At 34.7% G+C, this 21,762-nt stretch overlaps 1 protein-coding gene across 1 annotated transcript in view; it reads right to left on the bottom strand.

Moving 5' to 3' along the window:
- The window catches only part of AGPS (alkylglycerone phosphate synthase), a gene marked incomplete at both ends in the record, with an annotated part of 139,643 nt that overhangs the window by 6,451 nt on the left and 111,430 nt on the right, over positions 1-21,762 (bottom strand). The window contains 3 exons of the mRNA XM_079710107.1: positions 9,420-9,477; positions 11,632-11,731; positions 21,647-21,736. Of these exons, the coding sequence (XP_079566233.1) occupies positions 9,420-9,477; positions 11,632-11,731; positions 21,647-21,736 (248 nt within the window). The remainder of the gene's footprint in view (positions 1-9,419; positions 9,478-11,631; positions 11,732-21,646; positions 21,737-21,762) is intronic.

Here is a 21,762-nt window from a genome sequence, read left to right as displayed (position 1 = left end):
TGAAAAAAACTTTTAAGCCGTATTTTTGGGCCATTTTCCCAGCCAATGTGTGAAAATATATATGAAATAAAGCTTCACAGCACTGTCTGGTAGAACTTCCTGTGTCGATAGAAATGTTCTGTATCTGCAGTATTTAACACAGTAGCCCCTAGCCACATGTGGATATCAAGCACTTGAAAGGTGGCTACTGCAAATGAGGAAATAAATTTTTATTTCATTTTAATTAATTTAAATTTAAATAGCCACAAGTACCCTAGTGGTTTCTGTGTTAGACAACAAAGACAGAACATTAAAAATTAACTTTACCTAAAGTTACTTTTAACAGATCTTATACTTGAAAATATCTATTAGGATTGTCTGCTAATCACCTGAAACTGACTATAAAAAGTTAATTATTCTGTAACAATATAATAATGTAGTAGAGGTATTCTGAGACTAACATCTAGTACTTAGAGAGTCTTGGTCATAAAATTGCTAGGGAGAAAAAGTTCTCTTTAGAGGTCCAAAGAGAAGTGGTATTATCCAAGCCACCCATTCTCTCCTAGTGGCTGAGACAATACACCTGAAGCTGGAAGTTACTACAGGTACATATAGCACAAGGTAAGAGATGGCAAACACAACATTGTCCCTGCCCTTTGTCTGGGACTGGGCATCTGTAATTGCAAGGGTAGGAAGGAGCAGGGATCAATACATTCTTACAACAGATTTTCTGTCAGCTCTCAAATCTGTTCATCCTATGACATAGCTGAAATAGTTAAATGTTCAATTACATCATGGATTAAATTGGCTTTTACAGTCTGGTCTTAGAATCTCACTATTTACAACATTGCTTCGGTGGGAAAATATTATAATCAACTTTAAGTTTTGTGAGAAAAAGCCAATAACAAAGAAGAAACTGAAGGAAAAAAAGTTAAGAGTAAAACAAACTTTCTGCTACCCTATGGTAATCTGATCAAGATTCAATATTGGAAAGGCTATACTCATCTGGTAGCTATCAAAAGACCAAAATCACAACCAGCATATTGACACTGATATAGTCAAGATACAGAACATTTCCATCCCCACAAAGATCCCTGTGTTGCCTATTTATAGTCAGCCCGGCCCCACACCCAACTCCTGGAAACCACCAATCTGTTCTCTACTTCTCTAATTTTGTCATTTCAAAAATGTTATAGAAATACTATCACACAGAATGCAACCTTTCAGAATTGGCTTTTTTTCACTCAGCATAATTTCCTGGAGATTCATCCAAGTTGCTGCATGCGTTAATGGTTCGTTTCCCCTTACCACTGAGTTGTATTCCATGGTATAGACGTACCACAGTTTGTTTAGCCATTTAATGGTTGAAGGACATCTGAGCTGACTCCAGTTTGGGACTACTATGAGTAAATCTGCTCTGAATATACATATACAGGTTTATGTTTTCAATTCTCTGGTATAAATGCCCAAGAGTATAATTGTTGGGTTGAATGGTAGTTACATGTTTGATTTTATAAGAAACTGCCAACTGTTTTTACAGAATGACTGTACCATGTTATGTTCCAACCAGTAATGTATGATTGATCTAATTTCTCTACATCCTTGCCAGCATTTGACACTGCCACTATTTTTTTATTTTAGCTTTCTGATAGGTGTATAGTGGTTTCTCTTGTGGTTTTAATTTGCATTTCCCTAATGGTTATTGATGTTGAACATCTTTTCATGTAATTATTTGTCACTTGTATATCCTCTTCAGTGAAATGATTCTTCATATCTTTTGCCCAGTTTCTAATTGAATTGTTTGTATTTTACTATTGAGTTTTGAGAGTTATTTATATATTATAGATATAGGTCTTTTATTGGATATGTGGTTTGCACATATTTTCTCTTACTCTGTAGCCTAACTTTTCATCCTCTTAACAGAGTCTTCCACAGAGCAAACATTTTTAATTTTGATGAGATCCAATTTATCAATTTTTCCTGTAATGGACTGTACTTTTGGGGAACAGTCTGAGAACTCTTTGCCCAACTCTAGATCTTGAATATTTTCTTTTTTTTCTAAAAGTTTTATTATTTTATGTTTTATATTTAAGTATATTATCTGTGTTGAGTTAATTTTGGCATAAGGTGTGAAGTTCAGATCAAGGTTCTTTTTTTTTTTTTTTTAACCTATCAATGTCCAATTGTTCCAGCACCATTTGGTGAAAAAGCTATATATTTCCTCCACTGGACTGCTTTATACCTTTGTCAAAATTGGTTGGACATGTTCGTGTGGGTCTATTTCTGAGCTCTCTATTCTGTTCCATTGATCAATATGTCACTCCTCCAATACCACACAGTCTTGATGACTGTATATTATAAGTCTTGAAATCAGGTAAATTGATTCCTATGACTCTGTTCTTTTCTCAGAATTGTTTTAGCCATCTAGTTCCTTTGCCTTACCATATAAATTTGAGAATAATCTTTTCTATATCTAAGAAAAATCTTTCTGAAATTTTGAAAGGAATTGTATTAAATAGGTAGATCAATCTAGGGAGAATTGACATCTTTATACTAGGTTGTTTTCTACCAATCCATGAACACATCTCTCCATTTATTTAGGTCTTTGATTTTTTTCATCAGCATTCTGTTATTTTCAGAACACAGATCCTGTATATATTTTATTAGATTTATGCATAGGCATGTACATATTTTGTTAATTTAAATGTCTTATTTGGAACATATGTAAATGGTACTTGCATTTTAAATCTCAGTTTCTATATGCTTGTTGTTAATATATAGAAATGCAATTGATCTTGGTGTGTGCTCTTGTATGCTGCAATCTTGCTGATCTTTTTCTAGTAGATTTTTTTTAGGGGGGGGTTTCTACAAAGACAATCATGTCATCTATAAACAGCAATAGTTTCATTCATCCTTTCCAATCTGTATGTCTTTTATTTCATACTGTAGGTTTTTAACAAAGCTGATCTTTTGCTCATTATTTTGAGTAGTCTCTTTTTACTTTTAAAGTTCCTGATACTATTGGATTATGTTAAGACCACAAAAACTGTTAAGAGCAGCTACCCCATAATTATTCTCCGAACAATAGGAAATAATTTTGGTTAGGTAAAGACATCAATATTTAAACTAAGACTGGTTATATTTAATCAAGGTTTTTTACTTCCTGACAAGGCCTTAGGTGTAATTTTAGCAAATGAACAACTTAAAAACTTAAGTCGTAAATTGAAATTTAAATATATGGCTGACATAAACGCTGCTGTTTAAACTGACCAGCTCGTCAGTTACAAAAACAAGCACTATGAAGATTAAGTTAAGCAGGCTTTATATTTCCTATAGCCTCCAGTTCCAGACTACATCTGTTTTCTTTGATACACAAAACCAGAGTTAAAATAGCTCCATTTATCACAGCATGATTTAGGCAGACAAACCAGCCTGTCTGTTTCCAGATAGTGAAAGCAACTGTTATTAATCACAATTACAGGCCAAACCCTCTAACAAAAACTGCATCAATACTCTCCCAACCCCCAGCCCTTCTACTTTTGAACTCAAAAATGGTACTGAGAATGGCATGATACTGCCTGAAGGTCAGTAACTAAAGATGCTCCTATGAGGTTGCCTTGAGTTTTAAGTTCAGGATGCAAATTAAGAAAAATCTTTTCTACACATATAAAAAGCAATCTTTTGAGAGCTCTATTATTAACTTTAGAAGGATAATTAAACCCATTCTATTTAAAATTTATATGGAAAGATTTCTGCTTTTATGAAACTATACTGAATAGCACAGGATATTTGAAATTTACAAATTAGGTGATTAACTTTAAGCAGAGAAGCATGTATGAAAATAGACATTTTTTATAGCAAATTTTGTTGCCAATTGTGCTGCTCTTTCATACAGCTTGTAACAGAACCTCCTATAGGGTGAGACTAACTGCAGGTTATAGATGAAAATGTTAAGATAATTACTGAATTATATTCCTTGAATATATGGGGTTTTTTTCAAATAAACTGTAACCCTTTCTTCAATGGTTAGAGTAGGGGGTTAAGAATACAAACCAGAGTTTCACTTGGTGCTGTCTACTGCTTTTATTTTTTTAGAAGACTACTGTTTCTTAAGCACCTACTATATGCAGGACACTTCTGATGCTTTACATACATTATCACACTTAAGTCTTACAATAATCTGAGGTAGGTACTATTCCCATTTTGCAGATGAGAAAACTGCAGCTCAGAGAAGTTATTTCCCTAAGGTCACACAGGTAGTTAAGTACAGAGCCAAGAGTCAAATACAGATTTGATTCCAAAGCCTATGTTTTTCCCCTCTGTTTGTAAGCCTCTCAAACTTGCGTTTGTTTTAAGATAAAGCTTAAATGGAATCTTACATATATAATGCATCTACGGAAGAACACTAAAATGGCTGGTGTTGGGCAGTTGTAGTGAAAGGCACATTATTTTACCCTACATTTCCACTGAATAACTGACTCTGCTAATACACATTCTCAGAAATATTACAGAATAAACTGAGCCTTTTCATGATTAAACATGACCCTATATTCAAACAAGGCCTGATTATTAAACGTTTGAAGTTAAATTAGCAAGGAGACTAATGCCATTCTAACATGAAAAATTCAGAGATGTCTGAGAATTTGCAAAATTGCCCCAAATTCTGTGAGCGTTTGGGCACTTAACTACTCACATAACGTATTCATTGAGCATCTACTTCTATGGAGAACAGCCAGTCACTGTTCTAGGGACTGGGGAACACAGTGACGGACAAGATACAGTCAGTAACCTCATTGAACTTATTCGAATGAGGGACACATAAACTATACAAGAGAATAAGGAAGACACCTCTAAGAAGGTGACATTTTTATCAGAGATCTTCATGATGGGAAAGTGAGCCATGCAAATATCTGGGGGCGGGGAACAAGAGAAAGAACATCAGGAAGAGACAGAATAAATAGCAAACGCCTTGAAGGGGGAAGAGGGTTGATATGCCTTAGAAATAGCAAGAAGGACACTACTGCTAGAGGGAAAAAGTAGTAAGAGATGAAGACAGAGAGACAAAACACACAATGTATATCCTTGAAGAACCTGATAAGGACTTTGGATTTTATTCTGAATGTGAGGAGAAAATACTGAGTTTTAAAAAGCTTACTTGGGCAGCAAGAGAAATGACAGCAGGGGAACAGGAGTGAAGGTGGACAGACCAATTAAGAGGCTGCAATTGTCCCAGCAGGAAAAAACAGTGATTTGAACTACGGTGGTGGTGGCGATCCCTTCTGGTATTTGGGAGTCATCTGCATAAGGATGGTGTTTTAAGTCCTGGGACTAAAGTAATCATTGAGGGAGTGAGGAAACACGGAGGAACAAACTGACTCTGGGCTGAGCCCTGGAGCACGCCAGTGTTTACAAAGCGGTTTAGAAGACAACCTAGCAAAGGGAAAGCATCTTCATTTTACCAGCACATATGAAATATATTTTATGTTCAGGCTTACCTAGTTTCTTTTTCTAAGCCATAGAGGAATCCAAGTGGTTCAGAATTTGTTTACACACAGTCATATTTTTGACTGCATGAAAATAAAAAATACGAGAAATGTGATAGAAATAAAAAATTCCTATTTAAATGAGGTAGAACCTCTCAATAAATTAATATGCAATCAAACCTTGCTACATTCAAGTTCAAGTTAATAATTTCTAAAATTAAATTATTTCATCAACCTTGGAGTCTTCAACAAAAAAAGGCTTATAAGCCTAGAACCTGAAAATGCACATAAATTATACAAGGAGTTTTATTGTAACATGATCTGACCTGCATTTGTTTTATTACCTGATACTGCTGACATGTTAGAAACCTATAATCAGGAAGTATAAAAACGACCAGAAAGTCAAACTGACTTACGTGCAAGAACTGAGAAAACAATGAAATAGCTATGATGAGGAAATTAAAATGTTCATTCATTTCTGTTTTAACATCTAAAGCAGGACAAGCAACTAACTTAGTGTCAAAATTAAAGAAACAGAGGTTTTACATTTTAAAAGAGAAAGACTAATGTTTAGTATTTCTTCTCATATACTTTTAAATGCATGTGCCTCTTTTCAAAGGCTTTCACTTTCAATCTTTTTAGCTTTTGGCCTATTTTCACTATTTTATGTTCTTAAGTCAGAGGACAAGGACCCTGAAGCAGGATGACCTGAGTTCAAACTCAAATTCTGGCACTAACAATTACTGCTGATACTTTGGAGTAAGTTACTCTACACTCAGAGGCTTAATACATCTTCATCTGGAAGACAGGAACAATATCTACTCCACAGCATTTTGATCAGGATTAAAGGAGACTGTCACGCAGAGCACCTAGCAAATATTTACAGCTTTATAAATGTTAATTCCTTTCCCTATTTTATCTTCCTTCTCTTTGATGTTTTAACATCTATAGCACTTACATGTTTATTGAAGTCACCTTTTGAGTGCTTTTCAAAGAAAATGGGAGACTCTTATCTTGGTTAAAATATGATGATATCATAATCCTACCAGTTTTGATCAGCAGCCTTTTGAAATGCTATAATATTTTACTTTACTGGACTGTAAGATCTTTCAAGGGAAGGACTACCATTCTTTGAAATTCTATTGCCTAGTGGACCAGTAATATTTATAATGTGGAAAACATATTATACAACAATATTAAAAAGCATTTGGCATACTTGGTATCAAAAATATCCCAGGAGCTATTTATATTTTTTGCTTTGGAATCAAGAATTGAATAATCATGATCTTTTGGTTAATGAAGGCTTATATCTTCTCAACTATTCTTTAAATTAATTTCTATTTGCGTTTACTGAATAATAAAATAGATGATTAACCATAGCTTTCACAAATAAAGTCTAAGTCTCAAATAAATTTGTACTAGAATTACTTAACTCTTTATTATTTTAAATTCGTGTGTATTTTTTTTTTCCTGTAATGACAGCCTCACACATACATTATTTCAAGTATGTTTATGTAGGTTCTGTTAGAGCCTGCTAAGAAGCTCTCTGTGTCTGAGGTGTACCTGAATAAGTATTGTCAACACTTCTGCCATACTAGACTTTCAGCATCTCACATATAGACACTATTGGCGGGACCTGAATATCCTCATAGATCCTAAAGGAGTAAAGTGTCATTGGCAAGGAAAAAAAGCGTTGGTTTGGCTTTCCTCCACAATGTTGCAGGTCATTTGGTCACTTCCATAACTTCTGTAGAATTTATCGCACTGTAAAGCTTAAGTAAATGAAGAATATCCTCTCACAATTAAGGAAATTAGTTCATATAACCCAGTTATCTAAATAACAATTAAGCCTCTATTTCTTTCTATATAGTACAAGATTTGGCTATTCTCACCCTCTTGCAGAATCACATCTCTCTCATATTTACTATCACAAACATAGCTCCTATAGTTCCTGACCTTAAAGGAAAAAGTGCACTTGTTGGCTGCTGACATGTACCAAAAGGCAAAATTGTTGGCTATGGAAAGGAAAATTCTTTTTTTCTTCAAGTAAGTAATTATAGCTAAATTATTGTTTCCTCCCTCCATGCAATCAATTTAGAATGAAGAACATATTACTTAATGATATTATGTAATTTTACAAGTACACTTGTAAATTACATAGTAATACAGTGGCACCCTGAAACAAAATATACAAAAAAGATTTAAAATAAAGTATATAGCTTTCTGAACATTTTAAAGGAAGGTGCTAAAATTCTAAGCACCTTTATGAAATACCTCATGTTTATAGTTCCAAAATTAGGTTTAGACTTTTAGATTAATCAAAAGTTTTTAATTTCACTTGAGACGTTTCTAATATCCAGTTTTTCCCTTCTTCATTTTTGTCGTTCTAACATTCATTAGAATCTCCATCAAAAGGTAATAAACAGGAGAAGGAGGAAAAGAACAAATTCATTCACTTTAATGCTTATCAGTCAGCTAAGTTAGAAATTTATTTGTCGACGTTAAGAAAAAGTAGAGGGAATGCAAAAGATTAAATTGATACAATGATGCTGGGAATTGTCTTTCTATTTCATTCATCCACATTAGCAATCTTCTTCAGGCCTGGGTGCAATAATGTCATATGAACACAGATCCTCCACAGCCCACTCTGTTTTCTACCAAAGTTCTTTCAATCATCCTACAAACATGTATGGAGGGCTGACTGGGGCCAAGCACTATTCTAGGTGCTGGTACACAGAAATGAAACAGAAGTCCCTGTCCTTATGGATCCTACTTAACCAGTAGGAGGAGATAGCTAATCTCAAGAAGTATAAATATATAGCATGTTAGATAATGCTAAATGCTATGATGGAAAATCAAACAGGGAAACAGGGATATGGAGAATCCAGAGTAGGAGTATAAGCTGAAATTTTTAAATTCAGTGGTCATTTATCTTCATGCATTTCCCTAAAAAAATTTTTTTAATTAAAAAAATCTATACATCTATTTTCTAGGCACCAATTTATATTGAGGGATATATTAAAAACACTGGTAGATATGTCTAGGTAGATATAACATAGGTAGCTATATCATAATTTTTATTACTGATGTGATCAACTCTCCAATAAAAATACTACAATGATCAAAAAGAAATACTAAAACAGAATTAAAATCTTGAAAAAAGATTTTTTCATAGCCCGCCTTGATTAATTTGCTGAATTTTGGGTGGGCAGAACAAATAGCTATTCAATATATGGTACAACTGACTTTAGCTACATTCCAATAGTGGATGAAAAACATTTAGGTAGGGCTTCCCTGGTGGTGCAGTGGTTGGGAGTCTGCCTGCCAGTGCAGGGGACATGGGTTCGGGCCCTGGCCTGGGAGAATCCCACATGCCGCGGAGCAGCCGAGCCTGTGCGCCACAACTGCTGAGCCTGCGCTCTGGAGCCCGCGAGCCACAACTACTGAAGCCCACACCCCTGGGGCCCGTGCTCCCCAATAGGAGAGGCCACTGCAATGGGAGGCCTGCGCACCGTAATGAAGAGCGGCCCCCGCTCGCTGCAACCGGAGAGAGCCTGCGCACAGCAACGAAGACCCAGCACAGCCAAAAATAAAAATAAATAAAATAAATAAATTTATTAAAAAAAACAAAAAACATTTAGGTATGTTCTTTTTCCCCCTTTAAAAATGTTTGCTCTAATGGTCAAATACCTCCCAGGCTTGCTGGGCTATCTTGGGTGACATGAAGTTCCTGAGAACTCAGAAGGCTGTCTAGGTTCTGTTATCTAGGCAGGCTTGTCAAATCAAGCTTCTGTCAGTTACTACCACAGCACAGGCAACCTCAGTGACAGACATAACAACTTCAAAGAGAGCCCTAGTGCTCTCAAATTACTCATATTATGAGCCCCCCAGCACTGTATCAAACCAAATATTTTAAACAGTAGGAATATTAGAAATTCTACCCCCAAAAAAGAATACCTCCATGGTGATGCGACAGGCTCCCTCCATTAGCGAGGATTTCTTCTCTAGCAGCTGCCTAGAAACAAAACAACAAATTTGGAAACAAAACAACAAATAGATCACTTTGAGGTGAAAGAGTAAGACCCAACTCCCAAAGGAGATACGTACTTTCTGGGTTAAATAATAAACGAGAAGCCTAATTTTCCTTTCTCTTAGGTTAACTGTATTTAAAAAGCAATTAAAATATGCAGCCTAGCTTTATAAGTTTTTTTCTAGTGAATAGTCACAGTGTCTACAATTGTTACATCAAGATTCTAGAAAAGAAAAAGAAGGCAAAATGATCAATTCATCAGCACTAAATGATTAATAACAATAAAAAAAAAGTTTTGTGAGGAGTCCGGTCCTACTCTGCAGTAAACATCTCATTATACCAACAAACATTAATTGACTGTATATGGTATGTCCAGAAAAGTACTAAGCAATTTACCTGGAATAACTCAGTTATTTTCACTAAAGCCTTATGGAATAATTTCAATTACTCCTATTTCACAGATAAAGAAAATGAGGCTTAGATGGTTAAATTACTCGCCTAATATCATACAGTGGGCATAAGACTCAAGATTACTTACAAAGCTATCAGGGATTAATGATAAAAACCCTTATGGAGAACATTTCTTAGGTCAATGCCTTGGGACAAATTACTTCTCAGGCTTATGGATATCTAAGTGTGAAAAAAAAACCTTGTTTTATCCTCTTAACATGTTAGGCTCCAAATAGGCTCCTTATAGAGCAATAAGGTTAGAAAGATAAACACTTAAAGCAATATATAGAATGACTGAAGTATGGGGTGAAAGAAGGGTTATAGAAACTGGAATTATATTCAATTCATGAGTATATAACAGATATGAGGTAAAATCCCTACAGTGCCTTGAACCTCCTAGAACTACTTGGGTGTGTATAAACCATCAGAGTTAGGCCACAGTAGAAGAGGCCCTCTCTTTAGGAGGGACAGATGGACCACATCTCATTGCAAAGTAATTTATAAGAACCCTCTTCACTGAGGATTTAGGGGTTTTCAAATGAATCATACATATGCTAGCCCTACTCTAAGAGATTATGTCCTCTAAAAAATTATTTTAAGTAAAGCAATAACTACTTGAAACCAGCAGCACTTAGAGAATGGCAGTTTGGCTTGGGAAAGAAGGAACACCTTCATTTTTGTAGTACTACGGGGAAGGAGCCTTTGGGTAGCCAGAGGGCAATACCAAAACACTAAAAGGCTAAGGTGACAGGAAAGGACTCAAACTTTTGAGGATGATGGATATGTTCATTATTTTGATTGGGGTTACAATTTCACAGGTGCATACATATGTCAAAACCCATGAAACTGTACATATTATGTGCAGTTTACTATATCTCAATTATACTTCAGAAAAGCTGTTTTTTTTTTTAAAAAAAAAAAAAGAAAAGAAAAAAAAAGGAGGCATAAGAGGGAGCCAACCATACTCTGTGGTTTGGGTCTAAAAGTGTGCCACTGAAAATCATCTTGTGGTACTACCTTTGGCAGGCAGGCAACAGAGTTAACACTAGGACACCTGAGGTTTTATTTTTAACAAACCCCAGTCTCCTCCTGCTTCCTCCACAGTCTAGTCTGTTTCTTCAACTCTAGGCATACTTGTCATCAGAAATATTGACTATCAAACAGAAGGCGTTATAAAAATTAGACGCTTAAGGTCATTTAAGAAATGTAATAGAAACTTCTGGCAAATGAACCTCAAAGGCCTACATATAACTTAAGCAAACAAAAAAATTATAAACCTAGAACTAGGAAATTACAGCAACATAGGCCAAGAGCTTTAGAGCCTCTGACCTCAAAAGCAGTCACCATATGGAGCTGGCTGGGCTGCTGAAGTGATATCAAGGGTCCCTATAGTCTTCTGTTATTTAATTTAATCAGGTATTATGTACTATAAGTAATATCCAAAGAATCACAGGCAACAGAATATTAATTTTAGAATATTAATTGTAATATGTATAAGGAATATGAATTTTAGACTTCTAATTCAGTATTCAATCCAGTGTAAAAATTATGTTTCTCATTTCTATGGGCTATCAACCAGGTAAACCACAAGTTATTAAAGACAGTCAAACTAAAATTCATAAATTGATAGTAAAGTTTACTTAAATTAATAAAAGAATATAAGAGCTATATTCATGTATGCAAAATTACCTCAGTTTGTTCAAACACAGTCAGTGGGTCACTGATTCCCCTGTAGTTAAAGGCAAAGTAGAAATAGATACATGCACCTGCATCATAAGTCTGAGTCACCCTAAAAAACAAACAGACAAAATCCCCCACAAGGCTTTAAGTGAAATCAGATTTAACATCTAGAAACTTAAAGACAAGATTGTCTGAATGATTTGCTTAAGCCATAATCTCATTCTCTACCCACCCTCTTACTCCGTGGATGGAAAATAGATTTGCTGGTTAAAGGATATCTAAGAACTACTTGTACTATTTTTATAACTTTTTTGGTAAGTCTGGACTATTACCCCAAAATTTTTTTTTAATTTTAAGATAATGTAAATATTTCTCCAACTGGCCTGAAATAAACAAAATTCCACTTCCTCAGAAGGGATTTTTTTTTCTTTTTTAACAAAGTATACTGAAGTTATAGACAGCCCCAAAACAGACTACATGGAACTTGGTGATCCATTATAAGTCTTCTAAGCTTCCTCAAAGTTAACAAATACATATGAGAACTTAAAACTAGAACACAAGAAAAATGTTCAAATACCAAAAATGATCAGACTGGGTAAAACACAGCACCTTCACCAAGTTCACATTATTAGTAACAACTTTGAAAACAAATTGAATGACATGGCCTTAAGAGAGTATCTCTGAAGGTTTTACACTCTAGGTCCCATATGTGTGCATGTTGTATATGTATTTGCAAAAGATATCAAGAATGTTAGATTAATAAATCATATACATGATATATATATGGGCTTTCAAAATGTAATTAGGTGAAGCATTTAAAAGCGAGCCAAGGTAATCACAGTCAAATCTCTGAATGCAATTTACAAAGGTTCCCACAAAGAATTTAATTTAACAGAAAGAGCAAATACAGAGGAAATACTTTTTTTACTATACAATACAAACGGAATCTAATCAATACTTTTTTTACTACACAATACAAACAGAATCTAATCCAAAATTTTAATGGCCTTTTAGGCCAAATGTTAGGTGCCTCAGAACAGAAGAAATGAACTGTTTAACAATGCTACTGTCGATCTGCCAGCTGTGTTTTTCTTCTAGTGTTAATTCACCCATAAAAAAGATCCCTTGAATGTTTACATTTTAACTACCAGATTTACAAAATTTAAGAAAAATTGGAAAACCATGTTAACTGCAAGGGCACTATCACTATGAATAACCAAATTTAAATAAATTTAAAGGATACATGAATGAAATGAGTTTACAGAAATTAGTAAAATATACATCACTCATATGAGAATCATAATATCAGTAAATAGAAAATATAACTAAATATTAATAGAACATTGCCACCTTCCAACAAATCCAGGAGATATTTACACAATTCAGTTTTCAGTAGATAAGGAGGCTTCTAAAATTATAACAAAGCTTGAGTGATCAGTATCTCAAACAAAGTAGAAATAACATTTTTTGGAAAACCTTAATCTGGGGCCATTTCAGAAAGTGACAGAACTAATACCTTTTAATAGATCAATTCTATCATTTAAGACACTTAAACACTAATGTCTTCCAAAATCATCTGGACAAGAGAAAGTGTGGCTGCCAAAGTCATTATATTATTCTTTAATTTCTAAAAACTTTTTGTGCTATATACTTTTTGGAGTACTGTACTTATGTTAGACTCACTGGCTAGGAAGTCCTTCCCACAAAACTTCCTCAGAAAATTTAGGACTAGAATTCCTACTCCAATATACAAAGTACCTTTTAAAAGACAGAAATGAAATAAATGAACTTAATAAATGCATCCTACAGCTGAATTCTTTTCCTTGGGATATCTGATTTCAATGAGATCTATAACTATTTTAAATTAGTTTCAGAATAGCTTTTTAAAAAACTGGTTTAAAAATCACATCTCATACATTCAACATTTATACTCAACACAGAATAATCTCCTTAGCCACTGTTAGTCAGCTCAAATCAAACTAAAGTAAAATCAAACTACAGTTAAGTGTTAATCAAGTATGTGCTATAAAAACTATATTTAAAACTCCTATTTAGCAAAATCATTCAATTAACTTAGACTTTGCACAGTCTACACTTTGGTTTTATAGGATGATCACAGAAGCTAAGCATTAGGCTTTTATCAGAAAATCATTCTTAAAAGTACAGCTATATAATAAATGACATATCAATTCAGAATATGTATACCAATTCTATCTACCTGCAATACAATACATAATGAAGATCCTTAGGCCTTATAAGTAAGTACCTTCTAAAGAACCAAGACTCAAGTATTGTTACAGACGGTGCCCTAAGGCAGAATATTTTACTTCCCAATAACATTCAGTAAGTAGTGGTTTATCACAATGGTATTTTCATAATGAAGGGTGAGAAGTCTCAGGGATGCTGAACAGAGAGGTAGGGCAGAAGAAGGAAGAGAGGATAATATCTGTTAAGCTGTCACTTGACAAAGCAAAAGAATAAAAAATCCTCAACTACACAGAAATAGATTCTATTATTTTAAATGTTTCAGATTTTACTATTAACAAATGACTTCTGGATTATTGGGCCTGTTTGTTTTCAGTTTATAATAATAAGAGGCTTGACAGACTAGATTGTCAAGAGAAGAACTAAGTGTCAACTTAGGTTGATAATATAAATAAATAAACTTTTTTTTCTTGCGGTTTAAGAACTTTAAGATAAAAGGTTGATTTTTAAAGATACGTCCAAATTAAAAAAAAAAAAAAAAAAGAACAGGTACATTTTTACTCCTTTAATTTGGAAAGCTTCTCTCCAAGATCAGTCACTAAGCTACCAGTAGCGTTACCATGTTATAAGTTTTTTATTAAACAGAAAAAGGCCCCTTTTCCTCCTCCTTCAGATATATCGAATTCCCAGCCAATAATCTCTAAAATCCACATTTTAACCCTTTACATTCTACCCCAAATAAACTTTTTCTAAAAGATGTTAATTAATACACACACTTGACTTAGTACTTCCTAAAATGTTCTTCAAACCATGTCTCTCCCACAAAGAAGCATAAAAGACTATTTCAAGGATACTCTTCGGATTGACGTGAACAGTTATGGTATAAGAAAGATGCTTTCCTCACATTTTTGTAAGAATTTTATTGTCGTACCCAGCAAAAGCACAATCTAACATTCACAGAAAGATGGACAAGATGAAAAGGCAGAGGGCTATGTACCAGATGAAGGAACAAGATAAAACTCCAGAAAAACACTAAATGAAGTGGAGATAGGCAACCTTCCAGAAAACGACTTCAGAATAATGACAGTGAAGATGAACCAGGACCTCGGGAAAAGAATGGAGACAAAGATTGAGAAGATGCAAGAAATGTTTAACACAGACCAAGAAGAATTAAACAACAAACAAACAGAGATGAACAATACAATAACTGAAATGAAAACTACACTAGAAGGAATCAATAGCAGAATAACTGAGGCAGAAGAACGGATAAGTGACCTGGAAGACAGAATGGTGGAAATCACTGCTGTGGAACAGACTAAAGAAAAAAGAATGAAAAGAAATGAAGACAGCCTAAGACACCTCCGGGATAACATTAAACACAACAACATTCACATTATAGGGGTCCCAGAAGGAGAAGAGAGAGAGAAAGGACCAGAGAAAATACTTGAAGAGATTATAGTCGAAAACAGCCTTAACATGGGAAAGGAAATAGCCACCCAAGTACAGGAAGCGTAGAGAGTCCCATACAGGATAAAACCAAGGAGAAACACGCCGAGAAACATAGTAATCAAATTGGCAAAAATTAAAGACAAAGAAAAATTATTGAAAGCACAAGGGAAAAACAACAAATAACATACAAGGGAACTCCCATAAGGTTAACAGCTGATTTCTCAGCAGAAACTCTACAAGCCAGAAGGGAGTGTCACATGATATACTTAAAGTGATGAAAGGGAAGAACCTACAACGAATATTACTTTACCAGCAAGGATCTCATTCAGATTCAATGGAGAAATCAAAAGCTTTACAGACAAGCAAAAGCTAAGACAATTCAGCACCACCAAACCAGCTCTACAACAAATGCTAAAGGAACTTCTCTAAGTTGGAAACACAAGAGAAGAAAACGACCTACAAAAAACAAACCCAAAACAATTAAGAATATGGTGACAGGGACATACATATCGATAATTACCTTAAACGTAAATGGATTAAATGCTCCAACGAAAAGACACAGGCTTGCTGAAAGGATACAAAAATAAGACCCATCTATATGCTGTCTACAAGAGACCCATTTCAGACCTAGAGACACATACAGACTGAAAGTGAGGGGATGGAAAAAAGATATTCCATGCAAATGGAAATCAAAAGAAAGCTGGAGCAGCAATACTCATATCAGATAAAATAGACTTTAAAATAAGGAATGTTACAGGAGACAAGGAAGGAAACTACATAATGATCAACGGATCAATCCAAGAAGAAGATATAACAATTATAAATATATATGCACCCAACATAGGAGCACCTCAATACATAAGGCAACTGCTAACAGCTCTAAAAGAGGAAATCGACAGTAACACAATAACAGTGGGGGACTTTAACACCTCACTTACACCAACAGACAGATCATCCAAAATGAAAATAAATAAGGAAACAGAAGCTTTAAATGACACAATAGACCAGATAGATTTAATTGATATTTATAGGACATTCCATACCAAAAGAGCAGATTACACTTTCTTCTCAAGTGCGCACAGAACATTCTCCAGGATAGATCACATCTTGTGTCACAAATCAAGCCTCAGTAAATTTAGGAAAATTGAAATCATATCAAGCATCTTTTCTGACCACAATGCTATGAGATTAGAGATCAATTACAGGGAAAAAAACATAAAAAACACAAAAAAATGGAGGCTAAACTATACATTACTAAATAACCAAGAGATCACTGAAGAAATCAAAGAGGAAATCAAAAAATACCTAGAAACAAATGACAATGAAAACATGATGATCCAAAACCTATGGGATGCAGCAAAAGCAGTTCTAAGAGGGAAATTTAAAGCTATACAAGCCTACCTCAAGAAACAAGAAAAATCTCAAATAAACAATTTAACCTTACACCTAAAGGAATGAGAGAAAGAAAGAAATCATAAAGATCAGAGGAGAAATAAATGAAATAGAAACAAAGAAAACAATAGCAAAGATCAATAAAACTAAAATCTGGTTCTTTGAGAAGATAAACAAAATTGATAAACCATTAGCCAGACTCATCAAGAAGAGAGGACTCAAATCTATAAAATTAGAAATGAAAAAGGACAAGTTACAACAGACACCGCAGAAATACATAGCATCCTAAGAGACTACTACAAGCAACCCTATGCCAATAAAATGGACAACCTGGAAGAAAAGGACAAATGCTTAGAAAGGTATAACCTTCCAAGACTGAACCAGGAAGAAATAGAAAATATGAACACACCAATCACAGGTAATAAAATTGAAACTGTGATTAAAAATCTTCCAAAAAACAAAAGTCCAGGACCAGATGGCTTCACAGGTAAATTGTATCAAACGTTTAGAGAAGAGCTAACACCCATCCTTCTCAAACTCTTCCAAAAAATTGCAGAGGAAGGAACACTCCCAACCTCATTCTATGAGGCCACCATCACCCTGATACCAAAACCAGATAAAGATACCACAAAAAAAGAAATTACAGACCAATATCACTGATGAATATAGATACAAAGATCCTCAACAAAATACTAGCAAACAGAATCCAACAACACATTAAAGGGATCATACACCATGATCAAGTGGGATTTATTCCAGGGATGCAAGGATTCTTCAATATACACCAATCAATCAATGTGATACACCATATTAACAAACTGAATAAAAACCATATGATCATCTCAATAGACGCAGAAAAAGCTTTTGACAAAATTCAACACCCATTTATGATAAAAACTCTCCAGAAAGTGGGCATAGAGGGAACCTACCTCAACATAATAAAGGCCATATTCGACAAACCCACAGCAAACATCATTCTCAATGGTGAAAAACTGAAAGCATTTCCTCTAAGATCAGGAACAAGACAAGGATGTCCACTCTCACCACTATTATTCAACATAGTTTTGGAAGTCCTAGCCACAGCAATCAGAGAAGAAAAAGAAATAAAAGGAATACAAATCAGAAAAGAAGAAGTAAAACTGTCACTGCTTGCAGATGACACGATACTATACATAGAGAATCCTAAAGATGTCACCAGAAAACTACTGGAGCTAATCAATGAATTTGGTTAAGTTGCAGGATACAAAATTAATGCATAGGAATCTCTTGCATTCCTATAAAGTAATGATGAAAAATCTGAAAGAGAAATTAAGGAAACACTCCCATTTACCATTGCAACAAAAAGAATAAAATACCTAGGAATAAACCTACCTAGGGAGACAAAAGACCTGTATGCAGAAAACTATAAGACACTGATGAAAGAAATTAAAGATGATACAAACAGATGGAGAGATATACCATGTTCTTGGATTGGAAGAATCAATATTGTGAAAATGACTATACTATCCAAATTAATCTACAGATTCAGTGTAATCCCTATCAAATTACCAATGGCATTTTTTATGGAACTAGAACAAAAAATCTTAAAATTTGTATGTAGACACAAAAGACCCCGAAGAGCCAAAGCAGTCTTGAGGGAAAAAACGGAGCTGGAGGAATCAGACTCCCTCACTTCAGACTATACTACAAAGCTAGAGTAATCTAGACAATATGGTACTGGCACAATAACAGAAATATAGATCAATGGAACAGGATAGAAAGCCCAGAGATAAACCCACGCACCTATGGTCAACTAATCTATGACAAAGGAGGCAAGGATATACAATGGAGAAAAGACAGTCTCTTCAATAAGTGGGGCTGGGAAAACTGGACAGCTACATGTAAAAGAATGAAATTAGAACACTCCCTAACACCATACACAAAAATAAACTCAAAATGGATTAGAGACCTAAATGTAAGACCAGACACTAAAAAACTCTTAGAGGAAAACATAGGAAGAAGACTCTTTGACATAAATCACAGCAAGATCTTTTTTGATCCACCTCCTAATGAATAATGGAAGAGTAATGGAAATAAAAACAAAAATAAACAAATGGGACCTAATGAAACATAAAAACTTTTGCACAGCAAAGGAAACCACAAACAAGACGAAAAGAGAACCCTCAGAATGGGAGAAAATATTTGCAAATGAATCAATGGACAAAGGATTAATCTCCAGTGTATATATAAACAGCTCATGCAGCTCAATATTAAAAAAACAAACAGCCCAGTCCAAAAATGGGCAGAAGACCTAAATAGACATTTCTCCAAAGAAGACATACAGATGGCCAAGAGGCACATGAAGAGCTGCTCAACATCACTAATTATTAAAGAAATGCAAATCAAAGCAACAATGAGGTATCACCTCACACCAGTTAGAATGGGCGTCATCAGAAAATCTACAAACAACAAATGCTGAAGAGGGTGTGCAGTAAAGGGAACCCTCTTGTACTGTTGGTGGGAAGGTAAATTGATACAGCCACTATGGAGAACAGTATGGAGGTTCCTTAAAAAACTAAAAATAAAATTACCATATGATCCAGCAATCCCACTACTGGGAATATATCCAGAGAAAACCATAATTCAAAGACACATGCACCCCAATGTTCACTGCAGTACTATTTACAATAGCCAGGTCATGGAAGCAACCTAAATGCCCATCTACAGACGAATGGATAAAGAAGATGTGGTACATATACACAATGGAATATTACTCAGGCATAAAAAGGAACGAAATTGGGTCCTTTGTTGAGACGTGGATGGATCTAGAGACTGTCATACAGAGTGAAGTAAGTCAGAAAGAGAAAAACAAATATCGTATATTAACGCATATATGTGGAACCTAGAAAAATGGTACAGATGAACCAGTTTGCAGGGCAGAAATTGAGACACAGATGTAGAGAACAAACGTATGGACACCAAGGGGGGAATGCGGCAGGGGGTGGGGGTGGGGGGTGATGAATTGGGCAATTGGGATTGACATGCATACACTGATGTGTATAAAATTGATAACTAATAAGAACCTGCTATATAAAAAAATAAATAAAATTCAAAAATGAAAAAAAATAACATGCAGTATTAAAAAAAAAAAAGCACAATCTAGCAAATTTTAAAAGGTATCTGTCCCTATGGGGCAACAAGTAAAATTAAGAAACATAATATGGTAATAGGAAAGTACAAGATGGGAGAATGTAAAAAAAGAAAAAAAAAAATCACAGAAGAGATTCCAGTTTAAAGAGTACATAAGTATTTCTAGTCTTGCAAAGCAAATATACAGAAATTATCATGCTCTGTCAATATATCAAGAGGGCCTAACAATTGGATGCCTTCATGATAATTTGTCATTAAGGTAGAAAAACAAATATCCAAATTTTCCATACTAATACTAGTATGGATTGTCTACCTCAACCTTCATGTAACTACGTCACAATAATACATACGATGGCATTTATATAGCCCTTTATATGCTTTCTCATTTCATTCTTACAATAGTCCCTTCAAGGAGATATATTACCACTACTTTACTAATGATAAACTTAGAGCTCCAAGAGATTAAATTCCTAATAAATAGCAGAACAGTGCTTTCACTCTTTAGACACATGCAACGTTACAAAATAAAGAAATTTTAAAACTAAGCAGGAAGTTGCCATGGTGATGTAGTAGGCAGGAAGGCCCAGATCTGCCTTCCTAGGCTGATATCAAGTGGTTCCAGGCTAATCAAAAGAACAATCATCATGAATAGAAATATACAGAAATGCTGTTGTGCTGAAGCACAACTGCTGTTTCAGAGACCAGCACTTAACAATAAAGATACTATGTTAATTCGAAAATTACCTAACTTTTATTCATGCTTATATTGTAAGTTTTTTGTTTCTAAATATTGGAGTTATATTCCTGAAAACCACACACACACAGAGAAAAAAAAAAAAGCAGTTATATAATACAGAATGTTCAATAAATTTTAAAGTGCCAGATTAGTACTGTATCATTTACTTTAAGGTTCCCCTTCTCATGATCTGTCCTAATTTCCCTTTATTCTCTATTCTAATTAATTTGGTAACTTCTGTAGAGAAGTCAAATGCTCAATTCAATATTTATACATTTAATCTTCTGGTGTTCACACAGAAAATTAATATCAAAAGATTGAACACAAAGTGCCCCTTCTTAAGAAAACCTCCTTTGGGGCTTCTGCTATTTGACTAAGAGACGACAAAATCATCAGTTAACTGTGCTCCAATATGGATCATAACTGTCCCATATGGAAGATACTAGCCCCATGTGGCATTTTAAATTTAAATTATTTGAAATTAATAAAATTTAAAATTCAGTTCCACAGTCATACTAGCCACATTTCAACAGCTCAACAGCCACATGTGGCTATGGCTATCCTTCTGGATAGGGCAGATACAGAACATTTCCATGATCACAGAAAGATCTATTAGAAAGCAACAAGTTAATCTTCATTTGGATCTTCTGGCTCCACTCATTCCTATATTCCATACCCACTGATTTAATCAACAACCGACAAAGTGGTTAAAGTGCCTCTTCTCTGTTAAAGAAAGGGCTACATTGAATGTGTGTGTAATTTATAGCTTCTTGACCATATAGGTAATTTATAGTTTCAGTGAATGAAGGAGTCCTTCTCGTACTCCAGCAGCTCAGACATTTGGCTCTTTACCATCATGCTGTCCAGACAGGGTGGAAGGCTCACTCATGGAAGGGTGTTGTTCTACTCCTATCGGGCTCAGGACTACTGTAAAAATCCTAGTGGCACAGTCCTAACAAGGTGGCAAGTGAAGTTTAGGAAAGCTTGCTAAGTGGAACAGACTGAAGCTTTTCCTCAGCTCACAAATTACACTTCTCCATTAATAAAAAAAAAAACAGTTGGGTTTTTTTTTCAGAATAAGAAGTATAAGAACAACAACAACAAAAAACTCACCTGCATGTAGCAAGAGGAGCAAACTGAACACCTTTCTCTTTGCATTCCCTTGTTATTCTTTCTTTTACATTTCTACAGAGATCTACAACCCTAGAAAAAAATAATTGAATACAATA

The sequence above is a fragment of the Hyperoodon ampullatus genome, assembly GCF_949752795.1.
Source record: "Hyperoodon ampullatus genome assembly, chromosome: 8".
Classification (NCBI taxonomy): Eukaryota; Metazoa; Chordata; class Mammalia; order Artiodactyla; family Ziphiidae; genus Hyperoodon; species Hyperoodon ampullatus.
Note: the sequence above shows the minus strand (reverse complement) of the source record. Positions and strands in the feature narration are given on the sequence as shown.